Source organism: Lycium ferocissimum, chromosome 6 (assembly GCF_029784015.1).
Source record: "Lycium ferocissimum isolate CSIRO_LF1 chromosome 6, AGI_CSIRO_Lferr_CH_V1, whole genome shotgun sequence".
In the NCBI taxonomy this organism is placed as follows: domain Eukaryota; kingdom Viridiplantae; phylum Streptophyta; class Magnoliopsida; order Solanales; family Solanaceae; genus Lycium; species Lycium ferocissimum.
This window is the reverse complement of record NC_081347.1, coordinates 24,765,519-24,783,038: the sequence shown is the minus strand read 5'-3', so window position 1 is coordinate 24,783,038 and position 17,520 is coordinate 24,765,519. Positions and strand designations below refer to the sequence as shown.

Genomic DNA, 17,520 nt, shown 5'->3' with positions numbered 1-17,520 from the left:
TCATGATAGTATTTGGCTGCTAACACTTACATAGGAATAAAAACGGAATACAAACAATAATTTTGCTGCAACCTGCTAGTTAGGTCATCATATTCAATTATTTGTGGTTAATATTTGTGGTTAATATGTGCACCTTCGTACGAAGACGACTACTAACTTGTTTGGTCAAACTTCTAAAATTTAGCCGGCATCTAGTGCTTTCAATCAAGCCAAACAAAAGGGGTGGTCCCATATAAATTCCACATCAGTAAAAACTCAAAACATTGAATTCAGGAAATCAGAATTACTTGATTGAAGTCTTTGAGGCCAAGACAAAAATGGACAGTCGCTTATGTTCAAACTGCAATTCTCAAAAGGTGGGAATTAGGGAGTTTTAAAATGTTATCAAGATCTTGCTGTGATTTTTTAACCTTGATTATGACATTCCAGTGCCCCAACCAAGAGGGGTGTAAAATTTTCAAAGTTTCTCCAAAAAATTCTCTTTAACCAAAAATACACAATAATTTGCCATTTTTAAGATTAAGCATCATACCAAATGCCTTCTTTTCTTACTTCACTAGAGGAGAATACTAAATTTGTAATGAGAAACAAATTATACCTTCGAAGAAACGTTATTGTATCCACTGACAAATAAATGAAAAAAAGATTTTCCTGACGAATGGAATTGTAATATTTAGCAGAGGGATGAAGAGAAAAAGATAATTCACTGTTTACTTTTGTTGGTTTTTTTCAAATATGAAGCAGCAGCGAGGTTCTAATACAATTGAAAATCGTTTCTAAAATTTTATTAGCTTTTGGGCTTTAAATAACCAATCGAAAATAGAAATTTTGCAGAATAAATATTTAAAATTTAAATTATTTCGACAATTTAAGACATCTAATAAAAGCTTAAATTTAAACAATGCATTCAACTGCTCTGACAAGTAAACAACTAATTATTCTAGCAAACAGTATTAACATGTAGTACAAAATATCTAACACTCCTTTGCTTCAGTTGAATCTAAAATGGTTGTTCCTCATCAACTTTTTCTTCGATCGTTTGTGTTTGAGGATCGTTTTAGTATCTTTAAACTTGCACACTTTTGTAACATGACACGTCGGTAAGGCCAAAAGCGTATAAACAATTAAGGCTCATACTCTGTTAAGTTATAATATAATTTAACGTATCGTCTCCGAAAATCGGAACCACCAAGGCAGATTTGAAAGAATCAAATTGATTAAAAATGAGTAGGGTTTGAATTTTGTAAATCACTTAAACACAACAAAGACCTTGTGTTACCTTTGCTCTCATCTCCTTCCTACTTGTTATTTCATTGGACTTGGATCCGAGGTCAACATGTTCAAGAAAGCACCTAGGGGCCTGATAATAGGGAAAACTACGTATATATACGTATTATAAAATATTTACGAAACGTGACGATAATTTTCCTTATTTACAAAATATAACGATATTTTACGAAACATGACGGATGTTCATATATTTTTTGTTTTTTAATTTTATTTTCAGAAAATTATTTTTTTAAAAAAACAATTTTATATTTTTTTAAAAATTATTTTTTTAAAAAAATCTTTCTTTTTTTTTTTTTTGCTCAAAGGCTTAAAAAATTACCTCAAATTTTTGTGTATGAAAAATATATGAAATGTGTATGTGTAAGCGAAATTTTTAATATAGTTTTTCATACACAAAATATGAATGAAATTTTAAGTCTTGAGCGAGATATACACATTTTATACCATTCTCATACATAAAATTTTAAGCGTAATGTTTACTTCTTGATCGTGATATACACATTTCATACGTTTTACATACACAAAATTTGAGCGAATTTTTTAAGCATTGAGCAAGATATACACATTTCATATACAAAAATTTAAGCGATTATTTTAAGTCTTGAATGTTGTATTCAATATTGTTGTAGTTGTATTAATTTTAGAGAAATTTAACATGAACTTTATACACGAAAATGTGAGTGAAATTCTAAGCCTTGAGGGAGATACAAATTTCATACCGTTTTCATAAATACAATTTTGAGGTGATTTTTTAGGCCTTAAACGAGATATACACATTTCATACAGTTTTCATACCATTTTCATACGCTAAATTTTGAGCAAACTTTTTAAGCCTTGAGCGAAATATACTTATTTCATACAACTTTTATACATACATTTTTGAGCGAAAAAATATAAAAATTAAAAAATATTTTTTAATTTTAAAAAAAAATATGTTTGTTATAGGATTTGTAATGTTATGTTTTGTAAATAGAAAACTATCGTCACGTTTCGTAAATATTTCTCCTTAATATGTATATATACGTAATTTACCCTAATATTTAGTACTAATACCATAGACGGAAGGCAACAAACTTAGTGTTCTAGCATTGACAATTCTCCAAAATAAAACAATTCAAGTTCAACTCATAAGCTCATATCTGTACATATTTCACAGCATTATCATTTAACTTGTGCATTTAGACCATGAAAATAAAAACAAGAAATGGTCACATTTTCTAAGGGTAGAAAGCTTTTGCCAGCCTTGAGTTCATGACAGACGTTTGGATTTGCTCAGCTTTAACCAAATCCTAATTAGGAACTAGAGTGAGTTTACAACATACAGCTACAGCAAATAGCTGCAAAAATAAACATTAGCAAATCAACTGATTGCAATAATTGGGAAAAAAACCACTTGACTCAGTTAACCTCACCCTCGAGAAATAGCCGAGATAATTAGAATACCAACCTTTATACAAGCTTAACCTCAACTATGAAATCCCAACTCAAGCTAGTGCCTGACACTACAATCATCCGATATTGTCTCCTCTGATGAGGCGTCGCTATTGATGACAATCAGGTCAATTCTTTTATCCACCTCTGACTTACAATGTTGATTCCCCTGTCTCATAGCAACTGCAGGGCGATGAGTGCTACTATCATTCAGCTCACTTCTTGGTGAAGCGTTCAATCTGTTCCTTGATTCGCAATGAGCTCTGTTAGGTTCAGAAAACGGTAGACCAACCCACGGATGGAAAATCCATGAAGAATCTGGGGCAAATCCAGGAGGCCTGGGTGGAATAGCAACCACTTCCTTAAGCCAGTGAGGCAAATTACCCACTTCAGACCCTGAGTTCATAATACGAGATCTGAATGAGCATTCAACACCTGAACCTGCACGGTTTTCGGATTGATTGAACCTAGCTCTTTTGCGTTTTCCCCTGAGACTGAGAGACTCTAAGGTCTCTACATTTGTTGTAGCCACGTGAAGTTGTTTAAACGAAGTTCTTTGAGCATTTTTAAAATTGCATGGTATTTGACTCTGGATATTGTCCTCTGACTGGGAATATGCATGTCCGAGTGAAAGTTGAACATCATCCATATCATGGGACAAAAGATCAGCTTTACGTAACTGTCTCACATGGGATATGGATTTTCCATGTAAAAGTTTCGTCTGCTCCTCCACCCACTGTTCGGCCAAGTCCCTCGGTGTCCTCCAGGAAAAAAAGCGCAGCCTTGGATCCCTCAACATCACATCCCAGTTGCCTCTTCCATGCCTCCGAAGACCAATCCAAAGAGAATCTAGCTCCTCTTCAGACCACATGGTTGGAGACCCGAATTTTTCTGCAAATGTCCTCTTGTTTCCCTTTTGAGATCTTGCTCTATTAAGAATGTTGTCCAGGATCATTTGATGTCGGTGAAGTAATGATGCATCAACAGGAAACTGAGGAACTGCTCCTTGAATAAATTCCCTTGGTTGATTCCATACATCAGCCAACTGTGAGGAGCTCGAAACTAAAGCTTGACGACTGACCATGGATTCAGTTGGCAGTGACAAACCAAGAAAATCTGGGGATTCCGCTAAAGTAGACCCACAATGCTTCTTGTGTTCTAACGAGGAACCTTTTCCTTCTTTAGAATTCACATGAGCATCCTTATTTTCCTGCATGCTTGCTAATGGGAAAAAGTTGTAGGTTCTATCTTCTGAAAAAAGCTGAAAGCAAACAATTTAATGCATCTCAATCAAAATTAAAGACTCACTTCATTGAAAGTATCACAGCTTCACGGAAAACTGCTATACATTGAGGGTGTGTTTTGTACGGAGGAAAACATTTTTCAGAAAATGTTATCCAGTTTTTCCATGTTTGGTTGGTCAAATTGTTTTGGAATTTCTGTTGGAAAACAAGTTCCCTAAAAATGAGGAAAATGACTTATCCTTAGGGAAGTAGGGAAAACAAGTTCCAAAGTGAAATTCCAAGTTCATTGTCTCTTCCCCCCCCACCCAACGCCTCCAACCCCCCCCCTGACCATCCCCCCCCCCCCCCCAAAACCCTCGAACTCCCCACCTCATCCCAATCATGTTTGCTAGATTACATATAAATGCTCCTGAGACAATAGTTTTTCGTTTACTTACCTAACACTAGAAAATAAGTAAGAAATCCACTTGTTTTTCAGAAAAAAAAAAAAAAACATTTGCCATGGAATACATTTTCCTTCATACCAAACACACCCTGAGATGACCAGCTATTTCTTTAGCACTTACCTGCAGTAAATCATTTTTCGAAGAAATGCCGTCACTACTATCAGCCATTGGCTTTACAGATAAGCAACCAGCTTCAGGCACCTCTGCATGACTTGGAGTTATCTTCTCAGGCTTGTTGTCAAGTAATTCCAAACTTTTGTCAGAAGGCACCTTATGTAAAACCGTAGAATCATTTCCATTCAAGGAGCAAGGAGGGTTCTGCTGAATTTCCGGTGCAGTTGGAATGAGGTGTTCATCAAATGCTTCTTCTGACCTTCTATTACAGTCCGTTTTGTCATCACTGTCTGTACATGGTAATTTAAAACAGAAGCATACTGAGACACATAGAATTCGTGAACACGAGCTCCTACACAAACAAATATCTTAAATCCAGGAGGATAAAACCAAATAAAAATACATACCACAAGGAATAGATAGATCTAAAGCTTGGGACCCTCTGTTACTTGCAACCTCTAAGGAAGACGATATTGGCACTTCAGTTTTAGATAAAGCATCAAAAGAAGGGTCCTGAAGAGTATGAAATGATGAATCTTTGACAGCATCGGAAGCAACACTATAGTCAAAACCAGAGAAACCTACACCAGAATTTGGAACAGCTACTTCGCCGGTTGGTGGAGCTACTTCGACTGTAGGCTGTTCCTTGACATCTAACAATCTGTACAAGCAAAATCCAGGAAATAAAATTGAATATCTAGGTTACATTTCCAACAAATAATCTTTCATTAAACCTGTCTCCTCGCTTCACTATAAGGCAGGAGCAGAAGATAGTTAAGCTTACATCTCCATCTGTGAAGCTGAGACAGCACAAGAATGGTCACCTCCGCTGGTTGTCTATAACGAAATAAAAAACTTGGTTAACATTGAAAATTATATGATTTGCTAGAGAAATAGTTTGCATGTCAGTCTTCAAAGATGAACCGAGCAGCTATCAGGTTCTATCGAAGTGAGTTATCAATGCCTTCGCATAGCTTAACATGTCAAAGGAGAAAACAAAGTATCCAGTTTGAACAGGATGCACAAAAAAAAAAAAAATAATAATAATAATAATATAATCTCATGCAAAGTGAAATTGTCTCTCAAATTAAAGAACCTATATGCAGTTATACAAAAGCAAGTATGTTTATATATTAGTTGAGCCTTGTCTGGACATGAAACCAAAATGTTTTGTTTCTACACACGTTTTGTTTTCTTATCCAAATATTCTTGATTTTATGTTTCTGAAAACAAAAACAAGAAAACTCTCAGAATTATCCCAAATCACATCTCCCAAAACCAAATCCAAACAAACATACAAACAAAACAAAGCAAAATAGACGAAAAACAAGAAACATAGTTTGTAGTCTAAGCGCCCTCAAAAATATAATAAAATCCAGACACCAATTTAAGACCCCATGTAGCAAAAGCAGAGACTAGATATAAGTTTTAGCGTTAATCTGCATGCTTGTGGTTAAACATATGACTTCATCAACTAAAGAGCTAATAACTCGTACTTAAAACAGTCGAAGGAAAATGGAATAAGTATAAATATTTGTGTCATGTATTCAAAGTAAGAGTCTAGAGAAATCCTAAGACTATACGACAAATGCATAATATATTTGTAGTTTTTTTCTGCCATTTTTGCACTTTTAGTTTAGGAATACAAATAACTATAAAATAGATTAGAAAAAATTATGAACCACCAGCATTCATCTCCAAAAATTGGTTAAATATCTTTCAGATGGTTTCTGAGTTACTGTCAATAAGGCTAATATGGCTCACTTCCTAATATTATCTAAAAGTCAACTGGCAAAAGTTCCCTTCACTCCTAGTAATGAAATGGCTTTTCCTAGGATAAGGATTAACCTCCGGATGCTTAAACTCTGCTGAAAGATCCATAGAGCAACTCTTAGAAACTGATTTTTCAGAGCCATGAGGAGCAACAAGACATGCAGTATTTTCAACTGACAAACAAGCAACATCTTCAACTTCAAGCTTGCACTTAGCATCCGCCGGACCTGCATCCTTGCCCCGCTTGGCTCTCCGCTGAAAAGTAATCAGACTGGAAGACGATTTACTTTTTCTTACTGCATTTACAGAGAGGCTCTGAGAGATGTCTTTTAGTGTGCCAGCGTCTTCCAGACTCGGCTTCCCCAAATCAGAGGTATCACAATACTGAAGATTGCATCTCCTCTCACCCCCAGAATTTGGAGTGACCAAATCCTGTTCTCTCGAAGTATTCAATCCTGTCAACAGGGAAGGTGAAAACCTCTGGGTGCATTTACTATCACATCCACAACCTGAGGTAACGCAAGAACATAAACTCTTTTGTGAACTCCTTGGTTCTCCTTCAGAGAGAGGCCCTCTGAAACCCTTTGAAGCGTGAGCTTCTTCAGAATTACCCTGCGAAGATGAACAGCAATTAAGCAACTTAGGAAAGTTTACAAGTAAGACACCTTTTCTAACGACCGGAATAATAATCTGGTAGAGGCAAGATGAAAATTCTTTTAATGAAAACCAGAACGCCACAAAAGGCCAGATTAAAGCTCAAAATCCATCCCTCCGACTCAGCTATCTAACAGTCACAGTCCCTAAAAAGTCATAATAAAAGCCCAGAAGACATATCATATAAGTATAAAATAGTTTCAATAACTCAATTACCTATCTGCTTTCTTCATTTTGACAAGGAACAGGCATTTAAATGTGCCAATTGATACAAATAAGCTTTCAACAGTGTGCACAATTTTCATCCTTAAAAAATACTTAAGTAAACTTAAAAGAGAATGTCAAGATGCAGCTACATCCAATCAGTTGTTTCTGCATTGATCCTCTTTCAGTAATCACCATAACTTCTACTTGACGGGAAAAATAATGTAGAAGAAGAATAATACTGAGGAGGGCAACGTGTCCTCGTTCGACAAAATCTGAAGATATAAAAGGACAAGAGCTGGAAACAAGAAGTGTGCGTCAATCATATGCGAATCAGTTTGAACCATTTGACTTCCTGTATAATGGGACTAATTAAGTTTTACTACCTCTAACCCATAAAAGAGACCTAATTAGAAATCGGGAGAGCAGTAGATCTTTATTGTTACTTCCCGAGATCTTTTTTTTTTCCCCCCCTTCTCAAAAAAAGATCTAGGGAAGTAACAATAATGTACTAGAATTGGATGCAGAACTGTGAGTAGTATAAAATGTGGAAATGTAATAGTAGTATTTTGGGAAAGATTTTGAATGACCATGTATCTGAGGCGGAGGGAAATGGAAAGTCAAGTCAACTAGTTTGGAAGGTGCAGAAAGATTTTTTTTCAAAAGCGTCCTGCACAACTAGGCAGAGATAAAAAGAAAAAGAACTATAACTAGGCTAGATGTACAGTACTGAAGTAGTGAAGTGAAGCAACAAATCTCAGATGCTGCAAAATAGATTGCAGATGCACCACCTATTGCTCCTGAAGAATACCCTATGCTACTTAGTGAAGCACCTCTGAACCCCAAGGCTAATAGAGAAAAATTTACTCAAATCATGTTTGAAACTTTCGATGTGCCTACCATAAATGTTCCTGTTCAGGCAGCCTTGTCTCTTTATGTCAGTGGCCATACAACAGGTTGTGATGGTATAAAACAACAACAACAACAACAACAAGCCCAGTATAATCCCACCATGTGGGGTCTGGGGAGGGTAGAGTGTACGCAGACCTAACCCCCACCTTGAAAGGTAGGGCGGTCAAGCTTCCGAAAGACCCTCGGCTCAAGAGAGGAAAAGAGAGGAAAACAAGACAAAAGGTCAGATAGGGTCAAGCATACCGAAAACAATATGAAAACAAGGAATAACAAAAGCGAGAAAGTCATAGAAGAACAGTCCGGAAAGAAAGGAGCATTAACTACTATAGATAAATAAGATAAACAAAGTACACGGCCCAACAAATATAAGCAGCAAATACGAAAATCAAACGGCAATAAACAAATGAGCAAATATGCAACTCCTATGGTGAAAGGATAAGCCACCTAGCCTTCTATCCTAATCTGAGTCCTCCACAGCCTCCTATCTAAGGTCATGTCCTGGGTAAACGTGCCATATCCCGTCTAATCACCTCTCCCCAATACTTCTTCTTGACCTCCCTTTACCTCTCCCGAAACCGTCCATAGCCAACCTCTCACACCTCCGCACCGGAGCATCCGTCTCTCTCCTCTTCACATGCCCAAACCATCTCGCCTCGCTTCCCGCATCTTGTCCTCCACCGATGCCACTCCCACCTTGTTTCGATATCTTCATTCCTAATTCTATCCCTTCTAGCGTGCCACACATCCACCGCAAGCATTCGCATTTCCGCGACTTTCATCTTCTCGAACGTGACATCTTCGACGGCCAACACTCCGCTCCGTACAATAAAATTCCGTCTAACTACCACTTTGTAGAACTTGCCTTTAAGTTTTGGTGGCACTTTCTTATCACACAAGACTCCGAGCCTCCATTTCATCCACCTCGCACCAATACGATGTGAAACATCGTCGTCGATATCCCCATCTCCTCGTATAATAGACCCAAGATACTTCGAAACTTCCTTTCTTTTGAATGGCTCCGGGTACCACCACTCACTTCTCGCCACCACGCGTACGCCACCGAACCCCGCACTCCAAGTATTCTCGTTCGGTCCTACTCGAAATTTAGACACCAATGTCCGTCTCCTCCGCCATCGTTAACTCCGTCATCTCGTCAATCCATCCCCGAACAACACACACCAAGGAACCTTACCTTGTATTTGTCGCGTCAATTCATCCATCACCAAGGCGAATGAAACCAAGGGCCGATCCCCGACGCAACCCCATCGAATAAAAGGAGCGGTTCCGAGTCTCCTCCTACCGTCCTTACCCTAGTCTTAGCTCCATCATACATGTCCTTTATCGCTCTAACGTACACCACAGACACCTTTAGCCTCCAAGCATCTCCATGACCTCTCGGGGCACTTTGTCGTGTTTTCTAGGTCAACGAATACCACGCGCAAGTCCCTCTTCCGCTCCCTATACCGCTCCACCAATCTCCTTACAATATGAATGGCTTCGTAGTCGAGCGTCCCGCACGAATCCAAACCGGTTCTTCCGAAATACACACCTCTCCTCACCCTCATTTCCACCACCCTTTCCCCACACTTTCATAAAGCGTGACTTAGCAACCATACCTCTACAAGTTGCTTGTACCAATGTCTCCCTTGTTTCGTACACGAGATTCATCGTACTCCGCCTCCATTCTTCCGATCTTCACCGTCTTCAAAATGGCATTAAACAACCCAAATTTCACTCACTCCAAGCCTACCCCGCCCGCATTCTTCCAAAATTCCGCATCCTTCACAAGTCCTGGCCGCTCTTCCCCCCGCGCATCCTACGAACAATGCCTCCCTTCACCTCCTCGACCTTTATACTCCTACAATAACCAAAGTCGCGACGCCTATCGCAGTGCTCCAAGTCTCCCAACACAATGTCTCTCGTCCCCTCTTTCGTTCAAGAGTTCATGAAAATACGACCGCCATCTCCGTCTAACGCGGTTTCCGTACCAACACTTGGCCATCCTCGTCCCCGATGCACTTCACTTGATCCAAGTCGCGTGCCTTCCTCTCTCACCTCGGCGAGCTTAAATAGCTTCTTATCCCCACCTCTCGTCCTCTAGTTCTCGCATAAAGCGCGTTCAAAGGTCGCCGTTTTAGCCGCCGAAACCGCCAACTTCGCCTCCTTTCTCGCCATCTTATACTTTTCCCCGTTCGTCCGCTTCTCTTCATCATCCTCGCTATCTACCAACTTCACATATGACGTTTTCCGCCTTCCTCGGACCGCTCCATCTCACCACCAATCCCTGCCCACCACGCGGCCCGCGAGACCCTCAATACCTCTCTACCGCTTCCCTAATGCAACCGGCCGTCCTATCCCACATACGTTTCGCATCCCCCTACTATCCCACGCTCCCATAGCCATCAACTTCCCCCATCTCTGTGGCACCAGACGGAGTCAAACTCCCCACCTAATCCCTCGGTCGGTCATCCACGACCCTCTTCTTCTTCTTCCTTCTTATCTCCAAATCCATCACCAATAGCTTATGTCGGGTCGTAAGATTCTCACTGTATGACCTTGCGATCCTTACAGAGGCCTTTATCATCTTTTCTAAGAAGCAAAAAGCCCATTTCCGCGCCGCAATACCGAGCTACGAAAGGTTACCAAGTGTTCCTCCTTCTTCGAAAAACTCGAGTTGGCTACTACCAATCCAAAAAGCTTTTGCGAAATCCGTGAGCGAGACTCCTCCACCATTCCCGTTCCCGAAGCCAAATCCTCCACGCACCTCGTCATAATCCTCGAAACACTCCAACGTGCCCATCATAAATCTCCTCCTATGAATAACTTCTCGCAGCACCTATACTTACCACCACTTCGTCCAAGTCCTCCCAAAAGCGCCTTTTACCTCCTCGTCCAAACCCACTTCGTGGCGCGTAGCACTAATAATGTTCAAGTGCGAACCTTCCAACGACTAACTTAATCGCCATCATCCCGTCATCGATCCTCCTAACCTCTACCACCTAGTGTCTCTAAGCTCACTATCTACTAAGATCCCTACCCCATTCCTATACCTCGACTTGCCCGAGAACCAAAGCTTGTACCCGTCCACATCCTTAGCTTTAGGTCCTACCCATTTAGTCTCTTGGACGCAAGCTATATTAATCCTCCTCTTCTTAAGAATCTTAACTAACTCTATGGACTTTCCCGATAAAGTCCCAATATTCCAAGACCCTACCTCAACCAAGCTCCCTCAACCCCCTTAGCTCCCCCAACCCTAGCCCCCGATCCCAACCAAGAACATGACCCTAGTCTACCATCCCTCGCCAAAGCCAGTAAAGCAAATATACGCTAGTGAAAGGTTAATCTAAGACAAACGAAGGATCAATAATAAAGCACAAGATAGCAACAGTCTATAAGCAGTGAAATAGGTATTCAATTAGGCGGAAAGGTGCAAAATTTATAAGGCTAAAAGACAGGAAATGGGCTATTGGAGGTACCGACTCCAAGTAAATAAAACCTGTTCACCACCGAGAAATCTCTGTTTGCCGCCGGAAATACTGTTCTCTGCCGGAAAATACTGTTCACCGGCCGGAATCACTGTTCACTGCCGGAAAACTCGAGTACCTGTGCAGAACCTGCCCGGAAACCTACTGGTGGAGGGTTTCCGGTCGCAGTGTAGAAGAGAAAGGAAAAGAGAAAGAAAAAAAAAAAAAAAAAAAAGGAAGAAGGAAAGAAAGAAAGAGGAGAGAGAACAGAGGAGAGAGAGAGAGAGATCCGGCCGGGTCGTCGTCGCCAGTCGCCGGTGGCCGTTTGGGGTGGGGGGTGGGTGGGGTGGCGGTTGGGCCCGTGCAATCATTTGACTGGATCTTGCAGATTATTTGATGAAGATCCTAATGAAGAGACGGTATTCACTTACCACTAGTGCTGAGCAAGAAATTGTCCGCGACGTGAAAATAAACTAAGCACATCTGCTATTGAGAATAGCTATGAGTTAGCAGATAGCCAGGTAAACCGGTGATTACAATTGGAGCAGAGAGGTTTAGATGCCCAGAACTCTTGTTCCAGCCATCACTCAGTTGAAATAGAAGCTACTGGAATCCGTGAAACAACTCACTGTTCCATCATGAAGTATGATGTTGAGATCAGAAAGGAGCTTTATCGTAACATCATTCTCAGTGGTGGAACCACTTGTTTCCTGGTATTGCTGACCGTACGAGCAAGGAAATTAATGCCCTTGCTCCAGCAGCATGAAGATCAAGGTGGTGTGACCTCCTGAATGGAAGTATAGAGTCTGGGTTAGAGGATCCATCTTAGCTTCTCTCAACGCCTTCCAACAAATGTGGATAACGAATGGTGAAGATGTTGAACCTCTCCCTTCCACTGTTCATTGGAAATGCTTTTAAGTAAAGGCTGTTTTTGCAAGCTGGAGGCTACATATAGTGACGAAAACATTAGAAGCGCAAGGCAAAGGTCTCTGCTTGTGTTTTGCTAGACATCGTGAGCAATTGGAATGAAATGGATAAAATGTAGGATCACCCTATACAACCCAATATGTTTTTATGATGGTGGTGTCTGGTCTTAGCTTGCACGCACCCTAACTTTTCCATTGTGTACCTGCTACCTTCTGCTAGCACAGGTACCGAGACACTATGCCCACTAAGACTTATGCAAATAGGGAGATATCGCTACATCCGCTGAGATTTGAACCCGAGACCTCATGGTTCTCCCACTTCATTGACTACTAGACCAAACCCTTGGGTGCTCCCTATACTAAACTATACTTACTGAATCCTAAGACTAACATAGAGAACATAACCCAAGTCACGTTTGAAAGTTTCAGCACCTGCCATGCCCCTTGCTATTTAGGCAATCTTGTCTCATTATGCCCGTGGACGTACAACAGGTGGAATTTTCCTTGATCCGAGTGATGGTATCACACAAAGAGTCAATGACATGAGAGGGTAGCTCAAGTAGAAAGCACCCGCCACCTCCCACCTTATAGTTTTCGGTTCGAGTCACCATGTTACTATATGAACAACAAGAAAGACACAGATAATGACAATTTATGAAGGTTATGCCCTTCCCATGCCATCCTTTGAGTGGATTTTGGTGGTACTGATCTTACTGATTATTTGGGTGAGCCTGACGAATAGAGGGTAATCATTATCCACTAGTGTTGAGTGGGAAATCGTAGGAAATGTTAAAGAGAAACTAGCATATGTTGCTCTCGATTTTGAGCAAGAGACAGAAACTACAAAGAGACACTCTGTTGTAGAGAAAGCTACGACGAGTTACCACATGGTGAGGTGATCCCAATTGGAGCAGGAAGTCTTGTTCCAGCAATCACTTGTTGGAATGGTAGTTGCTGGAGTCCATGAAATAACTTAATATTCGATAATGAAGTGTGGTGTTGATAAGAAAGGATCTCTATGCAACATTGTTTGCTTGGAGAGAATCCAGTCCTAATTATTAACTATACTATGCTTGGAAATGTGCATAGGGTAACTTGAAGAGTGTTAAAGGGATTATGGTAGTCCACCTATGCTACAACCGGGCAGCAGGGAAAGAAAGAAGTAACAGATCAGATGGAGTTGATGCAGATTGCAGCAGGATTGGGGGAGGTAGAAGTGAGAAGACTAATCAACATGGATGGCACACTAGCAATGAAGACCTAGAAAGAAATTTGACGAGTTATATTGATTTACCTTCAGATTAACAGGGCTGTCTCGTGTCGACAGATCTATTCATGATGGAAGAAAGCATTGCCAAGAGCTCACAAGTTAAATACTAAGAGTTCAGAATATAAAGGGGATAACTGCACCTTCACAATTAATTTGATAGTAGGACGAACAAGGGAGAAGAATGCATTCACCCTATTCAAAAAGTTCAACTAACATAATTCTACAACGGTTTGTTTTGAAGCTAGTAGTAGCATATAAACTCAACAAGTGATTGCTTATCACGTAGAAAAGAGAGATTTTTCTTAATTGATGATGTCTGGACCAACTTGCACACTCCTCAACCATTCAACTGGGCAACTTGTCAAATCCACAAGCAGAAGATTGCCAAAGTAATCCTGCTTGCCAAGGTAAGAGCAAATGAGCTCACATCGGGGGTTGTAGCTGGGATTCGAACTTGGAATCCCCAATTTGTAACTCCCATGCTTCAACCACCATGTCATCCCCATTGGGATCATGTACAATATAGCAATAGCTTTTCGAACTATCAAAAACTTAAATCTTCTCTGACAAAAATGAAAAATCAAGTTTCGTTTATGAAAATTCTGCCAAAGTCACATTTTCCATACAAACTTCTGAGCCTACACCCCATCATAAGGAGTTCTTTTCTGACTCTCGTTTCAGTGGTTTTCGTTTCAGCTTGCACCCACCCCTACCAGGTCTATCATGTAAGCACAGGCAGACATACTCCAGTATATACAACTTTACAATTCATCACAAAAAGAACAACATGAACTCTTGAATTTTTTTAGACAAGAAACCATGAACTCTAGAATTTACCCTAATATACTCTTCATCCTAGTTGTCATTTCTAACTGGAAGTAAACGATTACCATAAAGCAGAGAGAAAGAGAGAGAGAGAGAGAGAATGGCTATTAAAGCTGTCAAATAAGCTATCACATTTGACAGGCCAAGAACAAGGACACAGTAGAACGGTAGCTGATAATCATATAATTAGCATTTGCATGATGTACTCCTGAAAGCAAGAGATACAAGTGTTAGGATCATGCACCGCACTACACATCTGTGTTTATATTGATTACCAAGAATCACTAGTACGTCAAAAACTAGGAGATGATCTGTATGTAGATTAGGATTTAATTCAGAATAATTGCCATGGTTTCATTTACAATGCGACGACATAAAGTAGAAGATGACTATCTAAAAATAAAATCAAGCCATGGCAAAGACCTCATACAACAACAGCAACTACTACTACACCTCAATCACAAGCACAGCAAAGACCTCATGCCTCCATAAAATCTTCAGTTCCCTAATCCAAATGAACAGTAGGATATATCAAAGATCTCACCTCAAGGTCTTTCTTTTCATCCTTGAAGCTAGGCTTCTCATACTTCTCCTCTTCCTTCACCAAAGGGGCTACACCGTTCAACTTGTGACACCCAGAAGGTGTATTAGGAATCCCATTTTCCAGATAAAGATCAGAACCCGGTAGCCTCTTTCGCTTGTAAGTCAAGAACACTTTTTTCCGAATCATTAAGTTTTTGAAAGGTTATACAGAAACGTACCGAAACTTCAGCAGCAAACTTAAAACAACATGAACTGCAAAGTCGTCGACTTGAAGCTAAAGCCACACAATATATATGCTGCAAAAACCATAAAAAGAAACTACATCAAAATGACATAACGTGAGCTCAACATTAATGGAACCACTTTTCATCCCATAGCATAGACTCGCTATTGGATTTTAACTTCGTGTTTTATACAATCTTGGCAAACAACAAGGAGGAAAAGTCTAAGCAACATTTACTCTTCAACCTAAAATCCATGCAAATAACCATATATTCTGGGATAATATGTGCAAGATTATCTTTTTTCAAATCAACAATGATGGTTATAGGAATTCCTAAATAAGCAGGAGTAGAACAGAACTTCCAGCTCAAACTTTTCAGAATCCACAACTTATCAAGCGCCCGTTACCAACATTTATTAAGCTCAGCAGAATCGTAACATTTTGTACCATGCCTATCTCTAAATACTACTCCCTATGTCCGGTTTTGACTTGGCTCGGAATTTTAGAAAGTAAAGTAGACTTTTGAATCTTGTGGCCTTAAATTAAAGATAAGTATAATGTAACGAAATGCCCTTTAATCTTGTGGTCTTAAACATGTCATGCGAATCACAGAGTTGCCAAAAAAGTAAAGAGGCATTCTATTTCTTACCGGACTAAACAGGAAAGTAAGACAAACAAATTGAAACGGAAGGAGTATTATTTATCTTCTTGGTGAAATAACACAAGAAAGAAGCAGAAAAGGAAAATTAGCTTAAACCCAACGCAGATTTTTGTCAAAAGAATGAACAACACACAAAAAAAATACTCAAACTGAAGGAAAAAAACAAAGCTGGTGCTGCCAAGGAAGCAGACACTTCAAAAGATGAACACATATATCGGCAAATTGAGTGACTAAAATGGAAATTCCCCCTTATAAACCCATAAATAAGAGGGAAAAAACACAGGATAATGAGTACTCTACACTGCATATACATACACACACAAAGCAAAGCATAATTTGACATATTTCTGAAAAAAAGAGATGGAAAGAGGAGAAAGAAGTTACTCATAACATACCGAAAAGGGAGATAGTTGCCGGCGATAAGGGAAGCCTGAAAACTTTGGGACATAAAAGCACTGTTTCACAAGTGAGTGTGAGTTGTACATGTACTGAGTTGTCTGTGTTCTCTAGAGTACTGTGCGAATTAAAGCGTAGGAGAGAGAGTGTGTGTGCTCTCTTTTTGGACTCTTTCACGAGTCAGCTTTTTCTTTATGACGATAAATATGTCAAAATTAAATAGAAATTAAAAAGTTGTTCACATCCAGCTGGGGCTTAAGCTAGCGTTTCACCGTAGATTTTTAAAAAAAAAATTGTGTTTGGTCATTATTTTTCAAATATATTTCACTTTTTATTTTGAAAAATATGAATTATTATTTATATTCATAAATTTTAAAAACTATCAAGAATACTCAATCATATAAAATAAATATATTAACTTGCTAATTCCAAATTATGCCGAACATGATATTTTAATATATTCTTAATAACGCAGCAACATTGCATCTATGATTTAAATTAAAATATAAAGATTCATCAGGTACAAGGAAAAAAAAATGTAGTAGCTAGTTATTATTACAAAAATATTCGTCAAAAGCGTATACGAACAATCTCTTCACGAAGAACATGATAGATAGAACTAGTTGGCTCATAAATAGATGGGTTTTTTTTTTTATAAAAAATAAAAGTTTGGGGTAGTTTTTAAAAGTTTTGAAAAGACCAAAACATAGATTTTGGCCAAAAACAGATTTGAGCCAGAATTTGAGATTAAAAATTTGTTTTCAAAATCTATCAAAATTTTATGGTAGAAACAATTAGTCTTTCAAAATATGTTAAAAATCTTTAAAACGACAAATTCGTCTCTTATATTTTAGTTTTACTTTTTTGTACTTACGTGTAGAAAAAACAATATTGTCATACATTAAGGTGTTATGATCTAATTATCATAATTATCCTGCATTTTCTCTTCTCTTCTCCTTTTAATTTCTCATGATATCAAAGCATGCAGAAATCTCGGAATCAAATTTCACCGCCACCTATTATTAAAAAGAATATTTACATGTTTAGCCATGAAAAAAAGAATGAGGCCGCACGTGAAGAGGCATGTTGAGAATATAACTAAATAAATGAAGTGTGTTCTCTCTAATAGTGTAAGCTTTTAGAT

General features: G+C 39.1%; 1 protein-coding gene, 1 long non-coding RNA gene and 1 pseudogene across 2 annotated transcripts in view; 1 reads left to right on the top strand and 2 right to left on the bottom strand.

Moving 5' to 3' along the window:
* LOC132059555 (uncharacterized) overlaps positions 1-719 on the bottom strand; it is a 1,863-nt gene extending 1,144 nt beyond the window's left edge. Inside the window, exon 1 of the long non-coding RNA XR_009415635.1 lies at positions 599-719. This is a non-coding gene — a long non-coding RNA (uncharacterized LOC132059555). The remainder of the gene's footprint in view (positions 1-598) is intronic.
* A 1,819-nt stretch (positions 720-2,538) lies between these two features.
* On the bottom strand, positions 2,539-16,561 carry LOC132059552 (uncharacterized). Its single transcript, XM_059452180.1, has 7 exons — positions 16,376-16,561; positions 15,098-15,392; positions 6,374-6,910; positions 5,310-5,362; positions 4,933-5,186; positions 4,532-4,815; positions 2,539-3,982 (listed from the first exon to the last, which is right to left on the bottom strand). The coding sequence occupies exons 2-7, from the start codon at positions 15,281-15,283 to the stop codon at positions 2,780-2,782; spliced, it is 2,517 nt and encodes an 838-aa protein (XP_059308163.1). The 5' UTR covers positions 15,284-15,392; positions 16,376-16,561; the 3' UTR covers positions 2,539-2,779.
* On the top strand, positions 11,897-13,736 carry LOC132059553 (actin-100-like; annotated as a pseudogene).
* Positions 16,562-17,520: the final 959 nt, after the last annotated feature.

Excerpts from the sequence above, each read along its gene's own strand:
- LOC132059552 (XM_059452180.1), bottom strand. The coding sequence starts at position 15,283 with ATGATTCGGAAAAAAGTGTTCTTGACTTACAAGCGAAAGAGGCTACCG. Across the intron at positions 5,363-6,373 it reads CAGAGTTTAAGCATCCGGAG|ACAACCAGCGGAGGTGACCA; the intron begins GTTAATCCTTAT and ends ATTTCGTTATAG. Across the intron at positions 5,187-5,309 it reads TCAGCTTCACAGATGGAGAT|ATTGTTAGATGTCAAGGAAC; the intron begins GTAAGCTTAACT and ends TTGCTTGTACAG.